The sequence below is a fragment of the Rattus norvegicus genome, chromosome 3 (genome assembly GCF_036323735.1).
Source record: "Rattus norvegicus strain BN/NHsdMcwi chromosome 3, GRCr8, whole genome shotgun sequence".
Classification (NCBI taxonomy): Eukaryota; Metazoa; Chordata; class Mammalia; order Rodentia; family Muridae; genus Rattus; species Rattus norvegicus.
The window spans coordinates 34,030,614-34,056,703 of record NC_086021.1 but is presented as its reverse complement, the minus strand read 5'-3'; the positions used below and the strand labels follow the sequence as shown (position 1 = coordinate 34,056,703).

The 26,090-nt window shown below is 52.1% G+C and overlaps 1 protein-coding gene across 5 annotated transcripts; it reads right to left on the bottom strand.

Annotated features, from left to right (window-relative positions):
• On the bottom strand, positions 1-22,686 carry Miga2 (mitoguardin 2). Of its 5 annotated transcripts, none has more exons than NM_001399326.1 (16): positions 22,598-22,660; positions 18,023-18,258; positions 16,122-16,332; positions 14,821-14,933; positions 14,087-14,204; positions 13,662-13,798; positions 8,852-8,969; positions 8,057-8,157; positions 7,272-7,387; positions 6,835-6,907; positions 6,619-6,705; positions 3,924-4,022; positions 3,585-3,719; positions 2,507-2,560; positions 1,862-1,978; positions 1-1,646 (listed from the first exon to the last, which is right to left on the bottom strand). In NM_001399326.1, the coding sequence occupies exons 2-16, from the start codon at positions 18,116-18,118 to the stop codon at positions 1,440-1,442; spliced, it is 1,782 nt and encodes a 593-aa protein (NP_001386255.1). In that variant the 5' UTR covers positions 18,119-18,258; positions 22,598-22,660; the 3' UTR covers positions 1-1,439. The 5 variants fall into 5 exon arrangements, 4 of the variants coding, with proteins under 4 accessions (NP_001386255.1, NP_001100036.1, XP_006233844.1 ...); XM_006233782.4 differs by having other exon boundaries at positions 2-1,646; positions 22,479-22,602; NM_001106566.2 differs by lacking the exon at positions 1,862-1,978.
• Between the last annotated feature and the right edge of the window lie 3,404 nt (positions 22,687-26,090).

Here is a 26,090-nt window from a genome sequence, read left to right as displayed (position 1 = left end):
GTCACTTCGATCCTTTATCTGATTCACAGGCCTTGCTCTCACACTCTATTGCTGGTTGAGTGTAGAGGGTGGGGCATGGACACACAAACAGGACAAAATAAAAATGCCACAGCTGTATGGTTCAGGAGCAAATCAGAGTGGGCCTTGGCCCAAGGTTACATTCACAGCTCAAGGTAAGTGCAAAAGAATGGAATGTGAGGACAGTGCGTGAGGGCTGCTCCCTTTTGAGCGCAGGCCTCAGAGAGGACCCAGAGCCATGGCTACCCTCTCTTCAGTGCATCCTGCTGACCCCAGGGAGCCCTTGTCCCTTCCAGGGAGAGGAACTTTGTTCCAGGAGCCAGTGCTCCACTGCAGACCAGGAGTCTTTTCTCCTGCATGCCACAACTGGGAGGGACGGAACAGCCAAATAAAGTATTAAGGCAATAAATAAAAGCTTCCCAGCTCAGGCAAAAGGAAGGCCGCCAGAACCCCTGCAGCCTCCGTGACAAATGCCAAGGGCTGCTGCAGGACCCTGGGTGGCAGCTGCCCCAAAACACATGTGCATGGAGTTGAAGGCAAAGTGCTGAGTCCAGCTTGTCGGGGGTGGGGTGGGGTGGGGTGATGGGGAGGAACTGCCCTGCTGTGTGACCTCTGCCCACCCTGCCATGGTTCCTAGGTCCTCACTTTGGAGCAGCAGATGGCAACACAGGAGATGGGCCTGTGTGAGCTCGGGCTGGAGTCCTCAGCTGGAGTCTAGCACTGCCCAGGAAGGAGCTTCAGGCTCACCAGGGCATGGGAAGGGCCAGCCCTGCCTCCTCCTCCCTCTTTGGTGGTGGCAGAGGTGGGGAAACTTGAGTCTTTGGCAGGGCGTGGGAATATGAGGACAGCGTCCTGGGTTTGTGAAGGACGAGTCCCTGCTCAGACATGAGCACACATGGGGCGAGCCCCGCTCTGGATGGCCCAGATGTGGCTTTCATCCTGGCCGGAAGCCCAGGTGCTGGGAATTGTGTAGCTATACATGGCTCCTATTGCAGAACCCTGTGCCGGTCACCACATAGCCCTGTGCGCTCTATCCCTTACCTATCACCTCCTTGCCCTCCGCCAGCGGCAGAGGAGATGAGGGCTCTGTGGTCCATGCTCAAAGCCATTCTCCACCACCTTTCTGTCTTGCTGCTTGCCCTTGGTCAGACCCTGCTGCTGACTCTGGCCTGCCTCTACTGCTCAGGGAACCCCAAGGGCAGCTGCTATCCAGTGCTCCTAGTGGTTCCTCTTCATGGAAATCTGTCCTCTGGGTGTTGGGATTCCCAGATGAGGAAGTGGAGCAAGCTCAGGGGCAATGGCCCTTGGCCACCCTGGCCCTTGGATGCCACTCCAAAGGAAGGGAGGGGCAGCTTTCTCTCTCCCAGCAATCACCCTTGTGACTGAGGCCCAGCCACCTCTCTCCTCCAGCCCGCACCCTACTATTGCAGCTCATCCAGGGGCCCATTCTCTCGAGGCAGTGGCCCATTCAGCCCGGTGCTACTAGCCACTGGTGCCCCCAGGTAGCCCAACAGAATCTCGCTGCGGCGCCGGGACAACTGTAGGATGTCTTCTGCTAGGGCTGGCACAGAAGTGTAGCGCACGTTGTCCAGGTCGAACATGTCCCTCAGGTATTGCACAATCTGGTGCTGGGGGTAGGAGATTGGTGTTGGAACTGGGTCCTGGGACATTTTCTACATTCTACAAAGTCTCTTTCTCAGTGACCAAGCCCCAGCCCATTCTCCCAGCCTTAGGCAACTGCCTTCCTGGGGCTCCTCCTCTAGGGTTCACCTAGAACAGCCCAGGCCCCCACCCCTCTTCTGGTGTCTGTAGTAGCAGGAAAGCAGGAGTGCTGGCCATATACCTTGAAGAAAGCACAGACTTCTGAGAGCTGGGGCTTGGGTCCGAGGAAGCCAAAGGCCAGCACAGGGCTAACATGCTCCGATACGGAGTAGAAATGAGAGATGAAGCCATCAGGCACCTGTGGGGAGGGCAGGGCTGAGGAGCAGGCTGGGCTGGGGAGCAGGGCTTACCCAAAGGTCACTAAGTCCTGGCTAGAGCAAGGGGTGGGCTTGTACAGCCCTGATCTCTCACTTCTACAGAAAGGGCTAGAAGACTGCTCTGAGAGCTGCCCCTCGCAGGCCTTATGGGCAGAGCCAACTGGTCATAGCAGTCGAGCCTGGCAGCCATAGGGAGTAATGGCTGCCAGCTACTCCATCCATGGTGCAGGTACCAGTGGCCTACTGGGAAGGAGAAGAGCTCTGCCTGCTACCTGACTGCTGTGGCCACTGCCCTCCTTCCCCCTCTCCCAGGGTGTGCATCCTCTGCTGAGTCCTGGGACATGATGGTTGCTCCTCCCTGAGGATCCCTGGGACACCTGGCCAAGTGGGGTGCAGTGTGGGATATGGGGACCTTGATGCTTTGCTGCACCTAGCCCCTCTCCCATTCAGTCCAAATGGCTAAGGGAGTTCTGGCGACTCAGTCCTAAGAAGCCTCGCCACTCACTCACCATCAGAAGCCTCCTCTTGGCTTTCAGGACAGACCAGCACGCGGTGGCCAGGGCCTAAAACACAGGTAAGACCCCATCAAGGATAACCCAGAGCCCCAGCCTTGGCCCAGGATGAGCTCTGCCCACAACCCACCCACACCTAACTGTGCTTTTTCTTTACCCCATATCTGGCAACAGATGCCTAATTGTTTGTTTGTTTTGTTTGTTTTTCAAGACAGGGTTTCTCTGTGTAGCCCTGGCTGTCCTGAAACTCACTCTGTAGACCAGGCTGGCCTTGAATTCAGAGAGCTCTGCCTGCCTCTGTCACCGGAGTGCTGAGACTAACAGTGTGCACCACCACCACCACCAGGCCAGATGCCTACTTCTTTACTTTACATATGTGTGCGCTGTATGAGTTTGTGCACTGCATGTCTGCAGGAGCCGACAGGAGACGGACACCGAATCCCCTGGAGCTGGACTCACAGGTGTCTGTGAACTATGTAAGCATTAGGAGCCAAGCCCGGGTCCTAATGAGCAGTGAGCACTGTACTGCAAGCCCTCCTTGGCCCTATACACACCTATTCTTGAAACCAGGCTCTAACTCTTACTGCTTTAGAACTTCATTTAGATGTGGAAGCTTCCCAAGCCTGTTTCCTCCTCTGTAAAATGGTCATGACACAGCACCCCAACCCCTCACCCGGTGGTTGCAGGAGCCACCATGAGCATCTATAAATGGCCTTGTTGGAGAAGAGTCATGGGCAGCAGAACCACCATATTACTGGTAGCCTTGGGTTTTGTTGTCATTGTTGGGGGTGAGTGGGCGGAGGTTCTCCTCTATTTTAACTTAATGGGATGCATTAAAATGAAAGTACTTAGTGCCCATCCAGAGTGGGGGCTCTGCCTCTTGTGAGGACAACACAGAGGGAAATGTGCGCACTGCAGGAACTGGGCAGCAGGGAGTGCCTGAGTGCCTGGAGACAGCCCACATCTCAGTGGGCAGGGACTGATAAATGAACTCTGGGAATACATAAGAGGACACTGAGAGGACAGTGCCGAAGGTCACAGGGCACACACACATGGGAAAGGGATGGGCACCCACTGTTTCCTTGAAGCTATCAGACAGCCAACGGTTCCGCAGGACAGCAAGCACCGAAGATGGAGGGTTCTCTAGGTCCTCAAAGGCATCCATGAGGATGAAGTCCAACACGATGTCGAAGAAGCTCATGCATGCCACCTTTAGAGAAGAGGGGGCATTAGAGCTACCGTGCCGAGGCCAATGGGGGCCTGTGTGCGACACCTGGGGAAATGGCTGGAAGCCAGGCTCAGCGCAGTGATGCGCCATCTCAGCTGCTTAGCACCGATGCAAAGCTGGGCGCAAGCTCCCGACATCATCATCTGAGCTCTGAAGAAGCCAGGAGCCCAGCACGAGCAGACTCACCCCTCTGCCCTCCAGCTCCAACCGGGTGGTAGCCCAGGTCTCAGGCCGCAGGGCGTAGTTCAACATCTCCTCGTAGCTCTCCAGGAAGCCCTTGGGACTCTGTGAGAAGCACAGCCAGTTCTGGTTGTGGGAGAAGCCCTGTGACCCAGTTGGATAAGATTCACAGGCAGGCTGGGCTGTGAATAAGAATGTGCCAAGCAGGGCTGGGGCTTTGCCCCAAAGAGGCAGCAAGGAGGTGTCTTTTGCTCGAACGTTCCAGAGAACCAGGGTGTGTCTGGGGCAAATTCTGCACCAGGGCACCCAGCTATGTCTCAGTTTGGCTCATGACTGCACACCTATCGCCTTGTGGGAGCCAGGCACCGCCCTACTACATGCTCTCTCCTTGGCGATGCCCAGGAAAAGGTGTAGTTTCAATGAGTGAGACTGGGAGGAGCTGACTGCACACCTGCCTACCACTGGCTCCTGGCACATAAGCACTTCAGAAGCAATGGAGGAAACTCGGGCAGGGGCAGGGGCAGGGGCAGGGGCAGGGGAGAGGGAGGGTTCAGTCGCATGAGCTTGCCTAACATGGAGTCTGACTGACACAGGCCACACAAGGCGAGCCTAAAGGCTGCATGGTTACAAAATGGCCCTGATGCTACAACCGCAGACCCTGCACATCTGCTACCTGGCCAAGGTCTTCGGGGATCTACCCAGGGAACCCAGACATTGCTACATGAGTGCCACTGTCATGGGGCTCAGCAGCTGCCCGTGGGCCTCTTGCACTTTGTAAAACAACAGAGCTGAACGCTGACTGGGACAGGGCAGCAGAGACCTGCTCGGCATGGCCAGGCCACCTCCCTTCAATTACCCCCTTGTCCCTGGGGGGCCGAGGAGAGAAACAGACTGCAGTGGCTGCAGGGACGTGAAGGAGTGCCTGGAGCTCACGCTGGGGAACTAGGCAGTCACCTGGCAAAGGTGAAAGCAGCACTTGACAGGGCTGACACTCCTGGCATCATGGCCATCAATCACTGCTGGGTGAGGACGACAAGGACAGTAAAGAAGCTGGTCATGGCTACACGAGCTTTTCATCCCATCCCTCGGGAGGCAGATTCAGGAGGTTCAGATGTCAAGGTCATCTCAGCCACACAGCTGGCCTGGGTTACACAAGACCTTTCAAGAGACTTGTTCTAATGCAGTAACAAAAGCACGAGTGGGCGATAGATATGAAACCTTATGCAGCAGCTGGAGAGATGGCTCAGCAGTTAAGAGCACTGACTGCTCTTCCAGAGGTCCTGAGTTCAATTCCCACCAACCACATGGTGGCTCACAACCATGCGATCTGATGCCCTCTTCTGGTGCGTCTGAAGACAGCTACAGTGTACTCATATATAATAAATAAAATCTTTAAAAACAAAAAAACAACTTATGCAACCTCTTCCACACACAAAGAGCCAGGGAGCAATGAACAGTGACAAAGGTCAGGATTATAAAAACCCAGTATGAGCCAAGACATGAGGACAAACTCTTACGTTGCCAACAAGGACCTAAGGTGAAGCTCCCACAGAACATCCACCTGCCGGGGCCTGAGACAGATCCTCAGAGGTCCCAGACGCCCACCAGGAGACAGGACACACCACAGCCTGTCCCCAAGATGGAGCACTTTGCCTTAAGTACCAAGCTGGGGAGGGAAGGTGGCTGCGCTACCCTGTGACACCACTGAGCAGGGACTGCAAGCTGCGGACACAGCACAGGTTGTGAGGTGGACAAGACACCATGGTCAGAGTCCACGGAGCAGGACACTTGGGACTCCAGCGAGGGTTGGCTGTGGACAGACACAGGGGACCCCTCTGCAGCTTGTACTTGTTGGTTTTGTTTTTCAAGACAGGGTTTCTCTGTGTAGCTCTGGCTGTCCTCAAACGCTGTGTAGATCAGGCTGGCCCTGACCTCACAGTCTGCCTGCCTCCCCGAGTGCTGGGGTTAGGGATACCCCACCACCACTTAGCTTGTGGCTTGCGTTCACTCCTGGCCAGTTTTACAAAGCTGTGCTGTTGGAATCACCAAGTAAGAAAGAGTTCGTGTCTCTAGTTTTCCACGTTGGAACAGGAGTGGGGGGACCCACAACCCCTTTCCAGCACCCCATGGCTATAGGAAGATGCCAGGACTCCTGCACTTGGTTTTAAAGTGTTTGTACGTGTGTGCAGGCCAGAGAGAAATTCAGAAGACATTCCTCAGACAGGGTCTCTCACTGGGGCTGGGCTCACCCGTCGGACTGACAGGCCATGGATCTGGCATTTCCTCCGCGGCATTAGGAGTGCAACAAACTCTAGCACACACAGCGCCTTCATACACGGGTTCTAAACTCGGGTCCTCACACTGATGCAGACAGCACCTGACAAGCTGAGCCATCTTCGCAGCCCAGGCACTGTCTGAATTATCACTGTGTTGGCCAGCACAACACGACCGTGGACACATCTCTACCACACTGCTATGGAGGTGCTCTGCAGGCCTCCATCTCTCTTTTCACCATGAGTCTGGGGGATCTAATTCAGGTCACCAGTCTTTAGAATGAGTGGTTTTATCCACTGAGCTGCCTCACAGGCCCAAGATTTTTGTGTTAAAGACCCAGTCAACATTCAAAACAAAACAAAACAAAAACCCAGCCTGAAATAAGGTTCTGGAGGGAAATCTGAAACAACAGGCCCACCCCAGCTACCTTCTCAGCCTTGGTCATTAGGCCTGTCACCATCTGCCGGCCGACCTCCCCGAAGAACACCTGGTTGTTCCTTTCTTCTAGAAGCCCCTGAAGAAAGAAAGGGGAGAGTGGTAGCCTCCCAGAGCCAGTGGAGAGGGCAGTCATGGCTGGGCACAGGGTGGCCCCATATGGGGCAGGCCCAGCACCCTCCCCCAGTGGCTCTTGCACCATATCCACCTCAAAGGCCTGCCGTACACAATGCAGCTTGGCCAGGAAATCTTGGTCACTGTAGCAGCCTAGCAGCTCTGTCCTGAGGAAAAGGATAGACAGTGTCACACCACCTGCCAGTGTCACACCTCTGGCAAAGACCCAGTGCCTTTGGTGAGAAGGAGAGGACAAGGGTGGAACCTGGCCCTGCCTCATCCTAGCAGTGTGACTTCAGGCTCATGCTAGCCTCCCTCTATCCTTCGATCTCCCCCCAGCCAAAGGCGGAGGGAGGCTGGCTGGCTGTTCTCTGGGGCCACAGTGCTCCCTCTGGACCTGGGTACAGGTGGCAGTCATGGCTATGGTACCTGGGCTGACCTCAGCCTCCTTTGGTCACATCCACCGTCACTGTGCACCTCTGGCCCTCCTCCCCGGGGCCAGAGCCCACCCGCAGCCCCACGCGCTCTCACCTGAGTGTTCGACAAGGTACTTTCCCCTCCTTCACCAGCTGCAGAGCCTCCTCGTAGGCAGCAGCGGGCCTGGAGAGAGGAAGCGGGTACTCTCCGATCTGCAGGGACTCAAAGAGCTGGGAAAGGGCCAAGGAGGCTGTGAGCATCACCCTATGGGGGCCACAGCCCTGGGCCCAGCAATGGGGACCACCCTAGGGGCCTGCCTTTGGTCCATCTTGAAGATACCAGAAGCACACTGGCCCCATGAGACAGGAGGCCTAGGTTCATGTCCAGCCCTAGGCCTCAATTCTTCTAGCTCTAGGATCTCTTCTCAAAGGGAGTATCGGTTGGATGCATGTTCCCATCTTCCTGTCCCAAGCACAGACATCGTGCCCCCTGTCCCAGCCTGGTGGCAGACTAATGCTAACCAAAGGACTAAATGGATTAGAGAGGTCAGAGGTGGGTATAGTTTAGAGCCCTAGGGATATGGGGGATTGCTCTGCTTGACCATGCAGATCTATAAGCCCTGGGTCCTCAGGCCTCCCTGACCTGGGAACTTCAGAGTATCTGGGAAGTAGGCCTTCATTCCTACATAAGAAAATAACCTTATGGGGCTGGGGATTTAGCTCAGTGGTAGAGCGCTTACCTAGGAAGCGCAAGGCCCTGGGTTCGGTCCCCAGCTCCAAAAAAAAAGAACAACAAAAAAAAAAAAAAAAAAAAAAAAGAAAATAACCTTATTTCCCCCACAACCTAGTCCTGGCCCAGAGGGCCTGGCCTAACCCAACTTGGTCTCCTAACCTATTTACCTCAGTGGCTGAGAAAAAGGAGTCTTCTGAGGTCAGGCTGTCCTCATCATCAGCTCGCAGACACAATGAGCCCTCAGTCAGGGGCAGCATTAGGGTCCTCTCTGAAAGGGAGTAAGACTGGCCTGAGACCCTCCCCGACATCTGCAGGCTCTAGAGCTGAGGGAGCTGGACATCCCAGGACATTTCAGAAAGGTGAGTCAAGTAAATCAATAAATGCATGCCACAGACTTAATGGTGGCCCTACCGACCGACCTCTGTCGTAGAGGAAGACCCAAGGGAACAGGATACTCAGTAGGCAAAGTCACACTGAGGCCAATGCCAAGAAGCCAGGGAGGATATGGCCTGTAGCACTAGCCAGCCCTCTCTGGACCCCACTTGTTCACACAGTGCACGCTGGGAAAGGCTAGACGTGGCAGGCGTGAAGAGGACACTGGACAACAGACCGAGTAAGTGAGTTCCCTCTCGGTGGCTCACACTTCTGTACTTCTACCGAGTGGCAAGAGAACTGAGGTCCACGCGGCCTGCCTCTGGGTACTGCCATGGGAACCCTAAGGCCTGCAGGACTGTCCAGGAGATGTAGGCACTGAGCCCAAAGGTGTTCCCAAGAGGCCGGGGCAAAGCACACTAACTATGGACTCCAGGCCTCATCTTGCTTCAGTCTGCCTGCCATTTTTAAGGGAAAACCTCAGTTTCCCTATTTATTCAAACTTCAATTTGCTTGCTACACTGGGGAACCGTGCCCTGGTTCTCTGGACATTCCCCGACCTCTGTTCCTGGCACTTCAGCCCTGCTCACCAAGGTCCAGCAGCATGTTGTCAGAGGGGAGGGTGGATCCGAACTCTTCCTGCAAATGGTAGGCCCGGTGCAACAGGGACTCCAGCTTCTCAGCAAACTCCCTTCGTTGTGACTCTGGCTATGACAAAAACAATGACCATCAACCTAGAGCTGTCAAGCTTCCCAGTCAGGTAGGGCCCCAAGGAAATGGAGCCAGCTCTGGGTCCAAAAGAAGAACTCTAGACGTGTGCACTGCAGGAGGCACTGGCCACATGTGCTGTGAGTACACACAGCTCGGTGCCGGAAACACATGCACAGTATCTCAGCAGGAAGGGCGTCGTGGCACACAACCTGGGAGTCCTAGGGGAAAATCTCAGGTTTGAGGCCAATGTGGGACATGCAGTGAGTGGTGGGTTCCAAGCAGCCAGCACTACACAGCAAGACCCTGCTGTGTGATAAAGGAAAAGAGGCTGGGTGGAAGTGGTGCAGGCCTTAATCCCAGGCAGAGGCAGGAGGATCTCTGAGTTTGAAGCCAGCCTGGTCTACAGAAGGAGTTCTAGGACAGCCAGGGCTACACAGAGAAACCCTGAAAAACAAAGACAAAAAAAAAAAGAAGAAAAAAAAAAAGATAAAATACAATAATAATAATAATAATAATAATAAACAATAATAAAGTTGATCTCATCTATTTTTTTCTTGCTTCTGCTACCCTGAGATAGAACCTGGGCTGTCCTCAAACCCACTATGTCACCAAAGATGACCTTGAACTCCTGATTCTCCTGCCTCCACGTCCCAATCGTGGGATTACAGGTGTTCGGCAGGTCTTCCACAGCGCTGAAGACTGAACTCGGCGCTTCCCGTGTACTAGGCAAGCACACTCCAGGCCTCCTCTTGCTTTCTTTGTTGGTGGTGTTTGCTGCCTGAACATATTTTCTAGAAATACTGTGGCTCTGAGTGACTCAAGACTTTCCCTGAAGCCCCCAGGGCAAACCCTGTGTACCTGGGTGAGCCCTTCCTCCAAGCCTTCTCTATAGAAGGGACTGAAAAGCTTCACCTTGTGAAGAGGGTTTTCGGGACTCAGGTGCAAATGGTAGTAACCGTTACTGGGTGTTACCAAGCAAGGGCAATTCCACCTCCTGAGTGTCAAGGCTTCAGGTGACAAGCTGGACAGCAGAGGTCAGGCTGTCCTGGGAAGGTAAAGGTCTGGGTAGCAGGAGAGTACACGAAAGGAAGCACAGGCCTCAGTCAGAGATGGAGGGGAGGAGCTGGTGTGCCGCACAGCCCCGTGACCTCGGTGTGACTCGACCTCCAGGCCCAGCATGGGATGTTGGGTGGTGCTCTCTCGGGCCTGGGGCTCTTGGGTTTGGGTCCCAGGGTGAGGCAAGAGAGCCTAACTACTCTCTCCATGGAGGTGGGGGTAACTAGACTAGAGCCCGTTGCTGAAGTAACCAGAGCCCAGGGAGGAGACAGGTAAGGGCAATTAAGCCTGAGAAAGGGCCAGAAGAGGGGAGAGGCAGCCTTCACTGAGGCCCTAGCCTGAGCCTCCTGTTCAGCCTCAAGGCTTCTCTCTGGGACAGGACATTCCACAGAGAAAATTCAAGGTAGTGAAGTGTCCCAGGGCATCTAGCTAAAATATGGCAGGACGGAGACCTGGGCCAGACCTCAGGACTCTGGGTCACGGCCACTCTGCTGGATCCTGCCTGACTGGCAGCCCTGACTATGTCTGTCAGCACTCTGGGAAGTAGCTGTGAGTGGTTAAGACCACAGGGACTTAACGCAGAAGCTTGACCAACTCAAGAAAAGCAGATGCAGTGAGCTTCAGAATTTAATAATTCAGTTTGAGACCTTAAAACTTTTGCTTTCTTTTACCTTTTGGCACAAAGTCTCTCTGTGTAGCCCTGGCTGTCCTGGAACTCACTCTATAGATCAGGCTGGCCTCCACCTCAGGGATCCATCTACCTCTGCCTCCCAGTGCTGGGATTGAAGGGGTGCGCCACTCTGCCTGGCTGTACCCTTAAACTTCCGGTCCTCCTGCCCGTACCTCCCGCTGCTGGCATATTCCTAGTGCCTGAAAAGCCAGCAGCAGCTAAGCTTCACCTCCAACCCGGAACTTAAAATCGTCCTCTGTGTGTTCCAACGGATGCCAGGAAGAATGAGAAAGGAAACTCCAAGCCTTTAGGGAGGCAGAGGCAGGAGAATCTCTGTGAGTTCGAGGCCAGCCTGGTCTACATAGTGAGCTCTAGGACAGCAGTCAGGACTACGTAGAGACCCTGTCTCAGAACAAAACAACACCATTCAACATCACCACCATGAGACTAAACGGCCTGTGTGCAATCCCACATACGGGGGGTGGGGGGGGGGGGGAGAAGGGGGCTAAGACGGGACAATCGGAAGACATTCCTCCAAAGGAAATACACAGTTAGGGCCTGCAACATGGCTCTGCAGATAAAGGTGTTTGCCAACAAGCCTGAGTTCAAGTCCCAGGGCCCACAGGACAGGATGGAGCAACTCCTGCAAGTTGTCTGTCACCTCCACAAGTTCACCACATGTGGCTCCCCACAAAACAACACACAGGAGGGCAGCAGCTGACAAGCCTGGCAGGATCAGCACAGGAAGGCAATGAAAGCAGAGAAGGAGGCTGGGGAGGAGGTAAGGAAACGTGGGGAATGTGAGCGGACGGCAGCAGCCCAGGGGGACTGCTCCCCACCATCTGTCACCTGTTTCAGTCGAGCTCCCTTGTCTGACCCCGTTGATACCGGGCACACATGTGGTGCACCTGCACACACATAGGCAAAATACGGACACTTAAAGTCAAAGAAATAAATCTAAACTAACAACAAAAAGGATCACTGTCCTGGTCTGCAAGTGCCTGGCCCAGGGAGTGAGTGGCACTATTAGGTGTAGCCTTGTTGGAGTAGGTGTGTCACTGTGGGCCTGGGCTTAAGCCCCTCACGTAGCTCCCTGGAAGCCAGTATTCTGCTAGCGGCCTTCAGGTGAAGACGTAGAACTCTCAGCTCCTCCTGCACCATGCCTGCCTGGACACTGCCATTCTCCTGCCTTGATGATAATGAACTGAACCTCTGAACCTGTAAGCCAGCCCCAATTAAATGTTGTCCTTATGAGAATTGCCTTGGTCATGGTGACTGCTCCCCGCAGTAAAACCCTAAGACAATGACCCAGAGAGATATCTCGGCAAGTAAAAGCACTTGCCACCAAGGCTGACAATTTGAGTTTAACCCCCAGAAAAATAGAATTGATTCCTATAGGGTTGTCCTCTGACCTCCACAAGCCCACTGTGGCGCCATATACAGATACACATCACAAACAGATAAACAGAACTTTAAAAAATTTAAAGGCCTGACAAACCAGATACAGTGGTACATGCCCTTAACCCCAGCCTTGGGAGGCAGAGGAGGGTCTCTGCCAGCTTGAGCTTAGCCTGTCCAACCAGTTCTAGGCCAACCAGGGCTACTCAGTCAGACCTAGAGTAAAAATAAAAAGTAGTATAACTGGTTGCGATGGCACACAGCTTGGGAGGCAAAGGCGGACATACTCTCTGTGAGTCTGACGGCAGCCTGGTCTACATTGAAAGCTCCAAGCAAGCTGCGACTCCCAATGGTACCCTGTCCTACGCACACACGGCTATGTGCTTGGCCCATGCAAAGTTCTCAGTTTAATATTTTGATTTATGTATTTTCATATTTTTTTAGACACACCAGAAGAGAGCACTGGATCCCATTACAGATGGTTGTGAGCCACCATGTGGTTGCTGGGAATTGAACTCAGGACCTCTGGAAGAGCAGTCAGTGCTCTAAACCGCTGAGCCATCTCTCCAGCCCCCTGTCTTTTTATTTTAGTCTGTCTCTCTTTCTTTCTCTTTCTTTCTTTCTTTCTTTCTTTCTTTCTTTCTTTCTTTCTTTCTTTCTTTCTTCCTTCCTTCCTCCCTCCCTCCCTCCCTCCCTCCCTCCCTCCCTCCCTCCCTTCCTTTCTTTCTTTCATTCTTTCTTTTTTTTTTCCGGAGCTGGGGACCGAACCCAGGGCCTTGCACTTGCTAGGCAAGCGCTCTACCACGGAGCTAAATCCCCAACCCCATCTTTTTATTTTAAACAAACAGAAGAGAAAGGGACCCATCGAAAGCCTCTCCACCTTTCCCTCCAGAACTCTTTATGGGTAACTGTAGACTACATGAGCTAAAAGTGGACGGACATGATGACACTGTACCTTTAATCCCAGCACTTGGGTGGCAGAGGCAAGGGATCTCTACGAGCTTGAGGCCAGCGGGGTCTACAGAGCATGTTCCAGGACAGCCAGAGCAGCCCAGAAAGACCACATCTCAAAAATAACAGAGAGGGGATGGCTGGAGAGATGGCTCGCCTTTAAGCACTTGCTGTTTTTCCCGAGAACCCAGGTTTGGTTCCCAGCACCCATTTGGTGGCTCACACCTGTAACTCCAGTTATAGGGGATCCAACACCCTCTAGTGGACTCTGTGGGCACCAGCACGGTATACAGACATACATGTAGGGAAACACATAAAAAAAAAATCTTACAAATAAATAAGATTATGAAATTACAAAAAAACGTGAGTGGTGTTCTCCCCCCAAAAACATAAACAAAACTCAAAGGTCCCAGAGTCCAGCCAACTAGGGACAGAGGCCCATCTCCTCTGCATCTATAGTCCTGCACTAACACCCCCACCCACCATCACCTACATCTCCCACCCCCTGAACAGAGCTGAGAAGGGTCTGTTTAGCAAACCTTGCTCACCAAGCTACCGCCAATGTCACAGCATCAAGCACATTACCCGGGCAGTGACCGGGGAACACCACCTACCTCTGACAGTGCTTCAGATGAGGTGTCTGGGTTCTGGAGGCTGTCACCTGGTGTGGGGGTGCTGCCTCCGTCCCCTCTCTGACCCACACTCAGTGCCTGCTCCCATTTCTGCAGGGCTTCCTCAAACAGCTCCATGCCTGAGAACACGGGAGAGGAGGAAGGCTCAGGTCCCACAGGCTTACCCTAAGGGGATGAACATAGCAGGGAGGCAGAGGACCATGGCAGGCTCAGAGCTAGGCAGGACTTTACCGCTAGGTCTTGCCTTCTTCCGGGCTTGTCTGTGTGCTTTTACCCAAGAAGGACGGGTCTTCTAAGTATTGACGGGGATCTGGGGCGGGCCAGTAACTCAAGCAGTGACCTGCCTTGCCCATTCCTCCCTGCCAGCTACCCTACCCCGAGGCCCCTGGGCTAGTCTCCCAGCCAACCTTGCACATAGAGGCTCTCAGCACTGCCATCCATGGTGGGCACAGACTCCTCCATCCCTCTGGTTTCCCATGAGCCTGAGCACGCAGCTGTAGGGCTGGATGAATTGACCATTACCATCTAGGGACCAAGTACACAGATAAGAAAGAGTGAGGCTCTCTGTGGGTCCCCTCTGAGCCCACCCTGACTGCCTGAGCACAGGCCACAGGCCCTCCCAAGGGAGCTAGGCCAGCACCACATCCTCAGAGCAGCTTGACGATGCTCCACAGAGACAGAGACTGCCACAGTAGGAAGAAACAGAGGTCAACACCCAAGGCCGTGTGTGAAAAGTCCCTGGGCCCAGCCCCTGCCCAGACAGCTGCCACCTTGTTTCAGGACCTCTCGATTATAAGATAGCCTCCACCTTTCCAGAGGAGACTCAAGAGTAAGGGCGTCCATCACCACAGAGCTGGAGCGGAGTGACAGATTCACCGTGAGTCAGTGAACCCAAGCTGGGCTCCATGGAGACAGAGCTCACCCTGATAACTCCCTCTCTTTGGCACCTACCCGCCCAACTCCAACTGGTGCCTCCAACCATCATCAACAGGATCCGGAGGCGGAATTCACCAGTGAGGGTGTGAAGGGATGAAGGGGTTACCTCCCATCTCCCTAACAGCCCACTCTGCCTCCTTAGGGCAAAGACCAAGAGTGACCTGGTGGCACCTGCCTCCACCCATATCCTTCCCTGGTTCCTTACCGAGGCCAGGCTGTGGGAGGAGCCTGAGTGCTTGCTGGGCTCTATGGAGGAGATACCACTCAGAGTGTCGTTGCTCTTGCTGCTGGGGCTCTGAACCCTCCGGCTGGAGCAGCCTGTGAGGAGAAGGGTGGGTCTCACCTGCATCCTCCCACTGAACTGCCCTCCCCAGCCTTCTCTTTCTGGAAGTGTGTCCTGACCTAAGCCAGGACATCAGTGGATCCCTCTGGGTGAGTATACTTAGCAGAGGACTAAGGCTCTTCCTTGGCCTGCTGACTTAAAACAGGGCCAGGCCCACAGGAAGGCCCCAAATGCCAGGATAAGCTGAGAGCAAGGCGGGTCACCTCCCTACCTCTTACTCAGTTTGCCTGTGTGCTTGATTGAGTGTCTGATAAAGAATTCTCTTTTCCAGATGCCTCAGCAGGTAAGGGTACTTGCTACCAGGCCGAAAGGCCTGAGCTCAGTCCTTGATGGAAGGAGACACCCAACTCGGAGTGAATCAGAGAGGTCCTCCGAGCACCTCATGTACACCACAGCATGGTACGTACAATAGATAAACAGATCAACAAACCCTTAAGCCTCATTCTCCTGGCCGTAAGTTCTACATCTGCCTCGTGTTCCCAGGCGCTAGGGCTACAGGCGACGATCACACCTCGCTTTGAAAACTGATTTTCCAAAGAAACTTGTTTTTCCCCAGTTGGGAACCTATGAGAATGCTTCGCCTTGAAGGAGAGCAATGTAACACCAACCTGTAGCAAACAACTGACTCCCAGGGAAGGAGTTTTCTAGGGCTGGCAAGATGAGCCCCGGCCTCCGTTTGACCCCGGAACCCACATGTGGAGGAAGGAGAGAACTTACGTATTTAAGTTGTCCTCTGACCTCCCTCCAAAAGTACCCTACGGCACATCCACACACCTTTGCTCACACGCCAACTCTGAGATAAATTATTTATAAAGTTTTCCCGCAGTGGCTTGGTTCTACGATGGCCCTGTCTCAAAGTTCTGGAAACAGTAAAAAGGTGACCCTTACCACATGCAAATCCCTTTTCTACCCCCTAGAGGAGAATGGAGAAATACCATTGGGTTCATGTCTTTATTCCTGAGCACAGGGAAATTTTCTACAGTGATATAGCCACCGGGACCAATGTCACCCACCACACCTGAGCCCATTGTCTCCAGGAATGGTTCTGCGGTCAACTCTACTGAGGTAACTTGGCTATGAGGTGGGAAGGCACAAGCCTGAGACCCACAGTGAACAGTGCTAAGATGTGACAAACGTCAGAGGCTCCCCAACCACACACCTACCTTTCTTCACCGAAGGGACCTTGCGGGCCATGAGGATGGGCATGGGGAAGGTGCCCAGCTGCTCACTTCCCATCTCGGGGCCCACCTGTTTCTTCTTCCGACGGCGCCTTTTCAGCTGGTGGGCAGCCAGGGCCAAGGCCACAGTCCCGAGGGCCGTGGCAAAAAGAACCTTTCTCAGGCCTGGGGTCAACCGCAGTTGGGAGAACGCAGACTGGAGGGAAGAGATAAGTGGTCTGGTTATGTCGCCCAAAGGGAAGCTCTGGGTGTGGCCACAGTATTCCCCTGCTGACCCAAGGGGTGGCAAGGGGCACTGAAGTAAATCAAGTCACCTTCTCTGAAATGTGAGTCAGAAATATAAAGAGAGCACAAGAGATGTGTCCTAAGGTCCAGTGAGAGCCAAAATGCTGGCCACTGTTCTTTGCCTGTGTGCAGCACCAGGGCTTAACCTGTGTCACCTGTCAGAATTCCAGCTGAATGAGGAGCGTGAGGGTCACATCAGTTGAGATGTGTGCAGGCAGTGACCGATACAAGTTGTGGTTTATCCTGGAGTTCTCTGTATTTTGATGCTAATTCCACTGCCCCAAGGACAGTTGCCTAGTCACATACTCAGGACTCAGGTGACTTCACCAGAACCTTCTCCCCACTGAATTTGTAAAATACAGGTGAGGGGCAGGTACAGGATAGACATCCAATGACAGGATAGCCTGTCATTGGATGAGATAGATGGATGGGCAGGAGAAGAGTTTAAAGGAAGAGGAGGAGACTGGAACAAAAAAGGGAAGAGACAGGAGGGAGAGGGAGAGAGGCCATGGCAGGTGATGTTAAGATTCCGCTCTGTGTATTTACAGGTTGATATTAATGTTCTTAAGGGATGGATGGTACTGGGCTTTGTATGTTTAGGTGGGCAATTATATCTTACCAATTGGGTCAAAGGTTATTGTGTTGTGTGTTCTTTCATGTGTAGATTTAAGTGTAATAGAGTGTGGGGCAGTTAGTCTGGGCTGCCAAGGAACTGGAATGTGTGCTTCTGGCAAGATATCCAGCAGATATCTTGGGGCACCTCGGTGCCAGACCTAGCAGGATAAAAGACAACCTTATGCTTTTTTTATTTTTTATATTTTTACAACAACAGATACACACCTCAAACCCTGATGACTGCATTTCCCAATGACATTCACTACCCGAGACCATTCATCCAAATAGGCCCATCCTGGCCACCCTCTGCTGCTGGCCCAGGTGGAACTCTGTCCCACAAAAAAGAGCTTCAGGGGTGCCAGGGGAGTTAGAGACAACTAAAGTCAAGGGGTCACCTAGCCTTTGGGTAAACACTGGGTTTAGGGCCCCAATTTTTAATGTAATCCTGACTTACTCAGAGAAAAGATACCAGATATACATACGGATAGTTAGTGTTGACTGTTACCTGACCGAACTAGCGTCTCCTAAGAGGCAAGTCTCCTGACACACCTGTGAAGAATTCCCTATCATAATACTAGCCTCGAAGACTCTGAGGGATATCTCAAGTCATTTGGTGGGAAGATTATCTTACTTGTGGAGGGGAGCCCTGCTGGGCAGGGCAAGACGCCCTGTATAAAAAGGCGAAAACAAGCTAAGTACTGGTGTCTGTCTGCCACCATTTCCTGAGTACAGGAGCTGTGCGACCAGCCAGCTCCCTGCGTCTGCTGGTCTTCCACACAACGGACTGTAAAGCACTCGAACCGTGAGCCCAAATAACCCCTTCTCCCTTAAATTGCTTTGGTCTTTCAACACAGCAATGAGAAACTAGCTAAGACACATGGAATTACAATAACATAATAAGAAACTACTTAAGCCACATAGCCTTGAGGAGGACTCAGCTCTCTTAAGGCACTGAGGACCCCTAGAAAGGCCCACACCCATCTTACCTGACCAAAAGTCGTGTACAGGAACACTGGTATCTCAGCCACAGTCATGGCCAGAGCCTGGATCATGGACATACCCTCAGTCCTACGGAATGCCATGGTAGGCCCAGCACCCGGGACGGGACCTCCTGGGGTGAGAGCTTCCGAGGAGAACGTCTTCAGCTGGTCTCTGGCTGGGTCCTGGGCACCATCCACTCCCCAGCAGGACAGGGGCACACATAACAGGTCATTCCACAAAGCTGACAAGACAGATGACCAAGAGAGACACCGTAAGGTACATGCAGAGTCTGAGTGGTAGAGCGCTCACCTCCCTACATCCGATACCCAGTCCTGCTAACAAGCTTTGGGGCAGTGAGTTAGCTAAGCACATAAAAGAACCTGCTGAGCAAGCCTGACAACCGAGTTCCCCAGGATCCAAGGTTGAATGTGATGGGACTCTGAGGGTGTCCACGAGGAATGAACTGTTAATAAAGGTGAGAAGGTCCATCCACAGTAGGTGGCACCATTCCCTAGGCTAGGTCCATGTACTGTGTAAAAGCATACACGCGTTCTTTGCTCTCTGCCTCCTGACTAAATGTAACATGAACGGCTGTCATGAGATCAGCTCATGTCATTGTGACTTCCTCATAATGATGGACTGTCACTTGGGACTGTGAGACAAAATAAAACCCTCCTCTCCTAAGTTGCTTTTACTGAGGTGTTTTATCACAGCAACAGAAATGAAACTAGATATGGAAGGAGAGAACTGACCCCCAAAAGCCGTTCTCTGGCTTCCACATGTGCCTGTGGCAGGTGCTCCTGCACGCATATACACAAATAATACACTTTACTTATGTATGTGTATACGCCATACGTTCAGATGCTTGCAGAGGTCAGAAGGCGGCTTGGGATACCCTGCACCTGGCATTACAGGAAGTTATGAACTTTTTAGATGCTAGAATGTAGGCGTGAAGGCCCCAGCTCAACTTCTCCATGCTGAGTTGGGTAGGTGATGTCTTCAGCAATGAGGCCTTGCCATCAGTTTGTGGAGAACGGAATACAGTCTTGGTAACAGCATGAGTGACTGGGGTTCCCTTTGGCCAAACCTCAATTAGCAACCAAATCCATATTCTCCAGACACACCAGAAGAGGGCATCAGATCTCATTACAGATGGCTGTGAGCCACCATGTGGTTGCTGAGATTTGAACTCAGAACCTCTGGAAGAGCAGTCAGTGCTCTTAACAACTAAGCCATCTCTCCAGCCCCTAAATCCATATTCTCAAAGCTTAATTTTGTGACCAGAGATGGCCAGTTGACATTCTGTCTATCCCCTTATCTAGGGTTTTCAATAGATCACCTTCATATACGTGTTTATTTCTTTTCCTTTCTTAAAGATTTATTTATTTATTATATATAAGTACACTGTAAGACACACCAGAAGAGGGCACTGGATACCACTACATACGGCTGTGAGCCACCATGTGGTTGCTGGGATTTGAACTCAGGACCTCTGGAAGAGCAGTCGGTGCTCTTAACTGCTGAGCCATCTCTCCGGCCCTCCTATGTAATTTCTCTTTAAGGATCTGTGTCGTAAGTTGTAAACTACTTGATGCAGGTGTTGAGGACCGAACTCAGGTCCTCGGGAACGGAAGCAAGCATGCTTAAACGCTGAGCCATCTTTCCAGTAAAAAACTGTTTTAAAAGGTCAGGACTGCAGGGGTTTGCTGGGTGGTTAAGATAAACAGATGCTCTCCCAGAAGACCCACATTTGATTCCTACTGTCACACGGTGGCTCGCAACCATGCGATTCTGGTTCCAGGGAATTCGTTGCTGTCTTCTGGTCTAGCCTCCATGGTCACCGGACACAGATATAGTGTACAGACAGACATGTAGACAAATCGTCCACACACATAAAATACTTAAAACTTTGGGCCTTAAAGAGTTGGCCCGGCAGTGAAAAGCACTGGCTATTCTTCCAGAAGGCCCAGATTCAATCCCTAGCACCCAAATGCTGGCTTGCAAGTGTGGGTAACTCCAGCTGAAAGGGATCTGATGCCCTCTTCCGAGCTGTGAAGGCACCGGGCACACACAATAAATGGACACATACACACATGCAAGACGCTTATCCACGGGGATTTCTTAGAGAAAGGTGCAGGTGTCAGCACACAGAGATAGAAACAAGAGTGTCCTCAGAGGTTGGGCACCTTAGGGCACTTCAGGCTTGTGATCCCAGCTGCTCAGGACACTGGGGCTGGAGGATAAGAAGCTCAAAGAATGACAGAGCAATTTAGGCAGACCCTGTCTCAAAATTTTTCAAAGCACTTGTCTAGCATGTAGCAGTGGGGTGTGGGGGCGGCATGGGACACAGTCCCTCCAGTGGCTGAATGAACAGAAGCATCAGGAATACCAGGCCCCAGCCCTCTGCCCCCACAGGCAGGCAAGCCGCCAGATGTCTCACAGACGCCTCTATAAACCTGGGAGCAGAGGGAGGCATGCATGGCCCGTTAGCTGCAGAAAGAACCCCGAGACTGGAGAGAAATAGGTCACCCTCTAACTCAGAGCCCTCTGCACTTTCTCCGGCTTTTTAAAAACACTGGCTGTTTTCTAAATAAAGATCTCAGGCTCCAGACTGAGAGCCATGACATCCTCTTCACAGTGAAGTGAAGCCTGGAGTGCTTCACTTCCTGTGGCCTAAATGTCTATGCTGATCTTGTGGTGGTGGCTTTTTTGTTCTTTGTTTTGACTTATATTTCTTTTTGAGGCAGAGTCACATACTGTAGCACATGCTGGCCTTGAATTCTAGATACTTCTCTTGCTTTTTGTCTCAAGTGTTGAGTTTATTGCTACGAACCAGGACAGCTACATGGGCATTTGTTTCTCCCTGCCTTTCTCCACCTTCTCATAAAGAAACTGAATTTTGTCCAGCCTAAGCCCGGAGTCCAAAATAACTTGGTTGCTAATGGGTGAAGAGAGGGTACTTCAAGGTCTACTGGACTCTGTTTAACACAGCAGAAGCAGACAGAGGCACAGAGGGAGAAGATAGCCCAAGACCCCCCAAGACCTAAGGCCAGATCAGAGGTTTGATCACATGTAACTGAGACCCCAAGACCCTGCAGGGGTCTTGTTCAAGTTCAAGGAGGCTTTCTGGGATCTTCGGAGGAAGGAACACACAGGCCAGGACAGACCTAGTCTCTCTGGGATGGTGGCCAAAAGTCACTAGGCCAGCACAAGAGATGAACAAGAAACAGATTATCGTTGGTAAGTGGAGAAAGGCACACAGCCCTACCAGGCTGGTCCTAAGTCTGTGGGGGGAGGGGGAGGGCAAGAGGCTGGCAAGCAGAGTGAGGTTCAAGGGCTAAAGAAATTGCCACAAGGTCAAGGGCAGGAGAGATTTTTGCCTAGAGGTTGTGAAGTGGACTGTGGTATGCATATCCTCTTGTAAGCCTCTGGCCTGGCAGGGCCTCGAGCGAAAGGCAAGGACATCAGATAGCAGGAGCTATACTTTCCCGTGCATTTCAACAGGCCAGCGCACTAGCTCTCTGTGAGGACTCTGAGTGGAGTCCTTCTCGGAGCCCTCAAGGTAAACATCATTTACCACAAGGATATGAATACAGGGGCTTTAAGAGACGAGGCACCCACAGAGGCTGTGCTGGAGCACCCTAGCCATTGCCTGCTGCTTGCTTGTATCAAACCTGGGGGCCTTGAACATCTGTGAAGACCACATGGAATTAGAGGGCAGAGTCTAATCTAGGACCCAGGCAGGAGGAGGTGCGGGTGGAGGCCTATCTTCTGTTCGCAGGTGAGTCCAGTTAGTCTTGTCTGTGCCCAAGAGAAAGGTCACTTCACAGAAAGGAAGGGTCAAGCTCAACACCATATCCTACCTGTCTCTCGATTCTAATGCTGACCACTAATTCTGCTCCACATTCTTGAGCAGGGAGGTTGTATGCTCCTCCACCCTGGCACCTTAGGCCTGATATCTCAGCCTTCCAATCCAGGCCCTCCACTCTTGTGCAAGACAACCCTACTAATTGGCCTAAGCATTCTCTTCGTCCAACCTTGACCTAGTTGTGTTCCCAGAACCAGACAGCCCTACACCACCCTTTGCCTCATGTCCTGTTTTTCCCATCCCAGAACATCTCTGTGGGATCCCACGCAGCCTGGCATTGGGCAACCCCACAGTGAACGTCAGCAATATTCCAAGCTTCAGTATCTGCTCCTCGCGGAGCCTATTCAGGGACCTTCCTCTTTGGCCCCGACCTCCTTAGGACATCCTTGACGGCAGTCCACATACAGCGCTGCCCACAGCCGGCACACCTGCTCCTTCCAGGCTGGGGAGTACCAGTACCAGAGACCCTGCTTAGATGCCTTCAGCGTTCCAGGCCCGGGAGTCTCTTCTTTGACCCAGCTCCCTTCTCGTTCCACCCCCGGAGCCATGAATCCTCTCGTGCCGCCTGGTCCAGGGGGATTCACTCATCCCACCTTGGACACTTTCACGGACCGGCTGGGTTGCGGACCCCTACGAGGGCCGGGTTCCATGCTCTGCAAGCCTCGCTCCTAGCCCTGCTGCGCTGCTCGCCCGCGCAGTGGCCGTCACTCACCCGGGATCCCATCGCTGGGGAAGGGCAGCGTCTCCTTTCCAGGCGGCAACACAACCAAACCAGGCCGCTGGGAGCGTGAGGGAGGCGTGGCCTCGGTCCGGCCGACACAGCTCTGACCAATGAGGGTCCCCAGATTGCTCAGCTTCGCCGTGGCTCTTGGCCAATGGGATGAACTACGTGACCACGCAGACCCCGCCTCTCCCGCTTTCAGACCCGCCCCCTAAGTGTGGTTGCAGTGTGGAAGTGTCCTCTTCTCTCTTCCGATTGGTCACTAGATTAGACAGACACACGGACACTCAAAAAAGGCGGTCGAGTTAGTGGGTGCCTGGGGCTTTCTGGGAGGCAGCTGTGTAGGAGGTCACTAAAGCACACTGGTCCTGCTTGTTGTCACTGGGACGTCACATCTGATTACCAAACTGTCCTGCGCTACACACACACACCAATAGGCAGGTACGCACGCACGTACACGCACATCTACAACCCTTTTTATTTTTATTTTATTTTATTTTATTTATTTATTTATTTTTTGGAGCTGAGAACCGAACCCAGGGCCTTGCGCTTGCTAGGCAAGCGCTCTACCACTGAGCTAAATCCCCAACCCTACAACCCTTTTTATTCATGGTTTGATTTGGTTTCTTGGTTTTTGTTTTTTGTTTTTTCCCAGACAGGGTTCCTAAAGGATCTGTGCTTTGGAGACCGACAGGTTTTGTTTGTTTGTTTGTTTTTTGGTTGGGTTGGTTGAATTTTTTTGTTCGTTTTTGTATTTTACTTTTATTATGTTTTCTTATTTTCGAGATGGTGTGTGTGTGTGTGTGTGTGTGTGTGTGTGTGTGTGTGTGTGTGTGTGTACCCAGGCTGTCCTGGAACACCTGCCTCTGCTGGGATTAAAGGCTTGTGTTACCACAGCGCCTTAATTTTCCTGCCTCCAATCTCCTAAAGTGCTGGAATTACAAACATGTGAAACTGCCCAGCTACATCCAAGTTCTCTGTATTAAATAATGATTGTTTGAATATCAGGGGGGAAAATTTAAAGGCCAAAGTGAACTTTTTTGGTTAAAGGTGCATGCAGTGCCTCTGTAGGCCAGAAGAGGGGATCTGATCCCCGGAACTGGAGTTAGAAGTGTTTGTGTGGTATTATGTGGGTGCTGGGAATCGAACCCTAGTTCTCTGAAAGAATATGCTGGGCTTACCACCTGAGCCATCTCTCCAGCCTCTAGTTACTGATCCCTAGGAAGAGGAGAAAGAAACAAATTCTGAAGGGTTGGAGAGATGGCTCAGTAGTTCAAAAGCAAAGTGCTTGCTATTTTTTTCAAAAGACATCGGTTTGATTCCGAGCACCCGAGTCAGACAGCTCACAGTGGCTGTAACACAGGATCTGATACCCAATTCTGGACAAGTCAGGCACTGCACACATGGTGCACAGACACACACGCAGGTAAAACACCCATACACATAACATAATAATTAAAAATTAAGAAAAGTGGGCTGGAGAGATGGCTCAGCGGTTAAGAGCACCCGACTGCTCTTCCGGAGGTCCTGAGTTCAATTCCCAGCAACCACATGGTGGCTCACAACCATCTGTAAAGAGATCCGATGCCCTCTTCTGGTGTGTCTGAAGACAGCTACAGTGTACTTATATATAATAAATAAATAAATCTTTAAAAAAAATTAAGAAAAGTAAATATCTCTTTATTTTTTTTTTTCCAGAGCTGGGGACCGAACCCAGGGCCTTGCGCTTCCTAGGTAAGCGCTCTACCACTGAGCTAAATCCCTAGCCCCGTAAATATCTCTTTAAAAGATGAAGCTTCGAAGCAGGGGTAAGAACATATAGAGTCAGACACCAAATCCTATTTCCTAAGTCACAGGGGATAGGAGCATGTCCAGGGCATCCTCCTGCCTTCAGGGACTGTGAGGAACTGGACTCCAGGTCAGGGCATGCCCAAGTCCTAGAGCAGCCCGATTTCTCCACCTGGCAGAAACACCAACTTAGACTGAGAGGCTCCATGCTTGGCTGGAGAAGTCTCTCCCTACCTGTGAGCTCTCTGTCGTCCGTCCTCTCAGCCAGATGAGGAGACAGTAGTAGGGCCTGTCCTTAGGTCAGTTACCCTACAGTGTCACCAAGGTCAAGGGCAGAAGAAACAGGTAGGTTTACAGAAGCAGAGTCCCAGAGAGGAAAACGATGGGGAATTGAGAGAAGGTCTTACTGGACCAGAGACAAAGTTCAAATTAAGAGAAACTGATGGGGGCTGGAGAGATGGCTCAGCGGTTAAGAGCACTGACTGCTCTTCCAGAGGTCTTGATTTCAATTCCCAGCAACCACATGGTGGCTCACAACCATCCGTAAAGAGATCCGATGCCCTCTTCTGGTGCATCTGAAGACAGCTACAGTGGACTTATATATAATAAATGAATAAATAAACCTTAAAAAAAGAGAGAGAGAGAGAAACTGATGGAAAGGGAAAGAGAGTGGCAGGGGGACAAGAGGACACAGGGATGGGCAGAGAAGACAGCCGGCTGATAGTACTGCTCTGTGGCACAGCGGCAGGGTGACAAGGACTAATCAGATTTCCCATGGTTTAGAACTGCTAAGGAAGTAGACAGGGAATGTTCTCATCCCAGGTCAAGGTCCAGAGATGAAGGGGGTATAAGAAATGAGCTTGATTTCATTATTCCCCGAGTTAACACACACCCAGTTCTCACTCCGTGCCGGCTGCATGCATACAGTGTACAGCTAGGGGAAGTGACGGCTGCCTGTAATCCCGACAGGGAGATGGAAAACCACAGCCATCAACTGTATATTAAGTCTGAGAGCAGCCAGGGCTGCATGAGACCTTGCAGCAAAAACAAAAACAACAACTCCGAAAACCCAAACAAATAAACAACAACAACAACAGCAGAGCAGGCAGGGGAAGTGGGTCAGAGGTTAAGACCATACACTGTTCTATAGAACCAGAGTTTGGTTCCCAGCCTCCATGTGAGGCTTCTCACAGCTGCCTTTAATTCCAGCTCCACGAGATCTGATACCCTCCCTTGGCCTCCACCGGTGCCTATAAACTCCTGGCATATGTTCACATATACGCAAATAAAAAAAAAAAGAAATAAATCTTAAAGGGAGGGAGGGTCTGGGGAGACGGTTCAGCAGTCAAGGGCACTAGCTGCTCTTTCAGAGGTCCTGGGTTCTGTTCCCAACACTCAGATGGTGGCTCACAAGCCTCTGTAGCGCCAGTCCCAGGGGATCCAACACTCTCTTCTGGTGTCTGTGGGCAACACACACAGAGTCCATAGTATATGCAAGCAAAACGCCCTTACACATCAATACATTTTTAAAAATTAACAAACAATGGCTCAGCCGGTAATAGAGCTTGCCCTGAGTTTGATCCTCAGGACTACAGAACTCACATAAAAGTAGAAGAGGGAACTGACACTAGAAAGTTGTTCTCTACGGGGTTGGGGATTTAGCTCAGTGGTAGAGCGCTTGCCTAGCAAGCACAAG

What these genes read in the sequence shown, in the direction of transcription:
- Miga2 (NM_001399326.1), bottom strand. Translation starts at nt 18,118, where the DNA reads ATGGCATTCCGTAGGACTGAGGGTATGTCCATGATCCAGGCTCTGGCC. An exon ending in CCAAGAGGAGGCTTCTGATG is followed by an intron (nt 1,979 to 2,506) that starts GTGAGTGAGTGG and finishes CCCTCCCCACAG; the next exon opens with GTGCCTGATGGCTTCATCTC. An exon ending in AAGTCTGTGCTTTCTTCAAG is followed by an intron (nt 1,647 to 1,861) that starts GTATATGGCCAG and finishes TCCTACCCCCAG; the next exon opens with CACCAGATTGTGCAATACCT.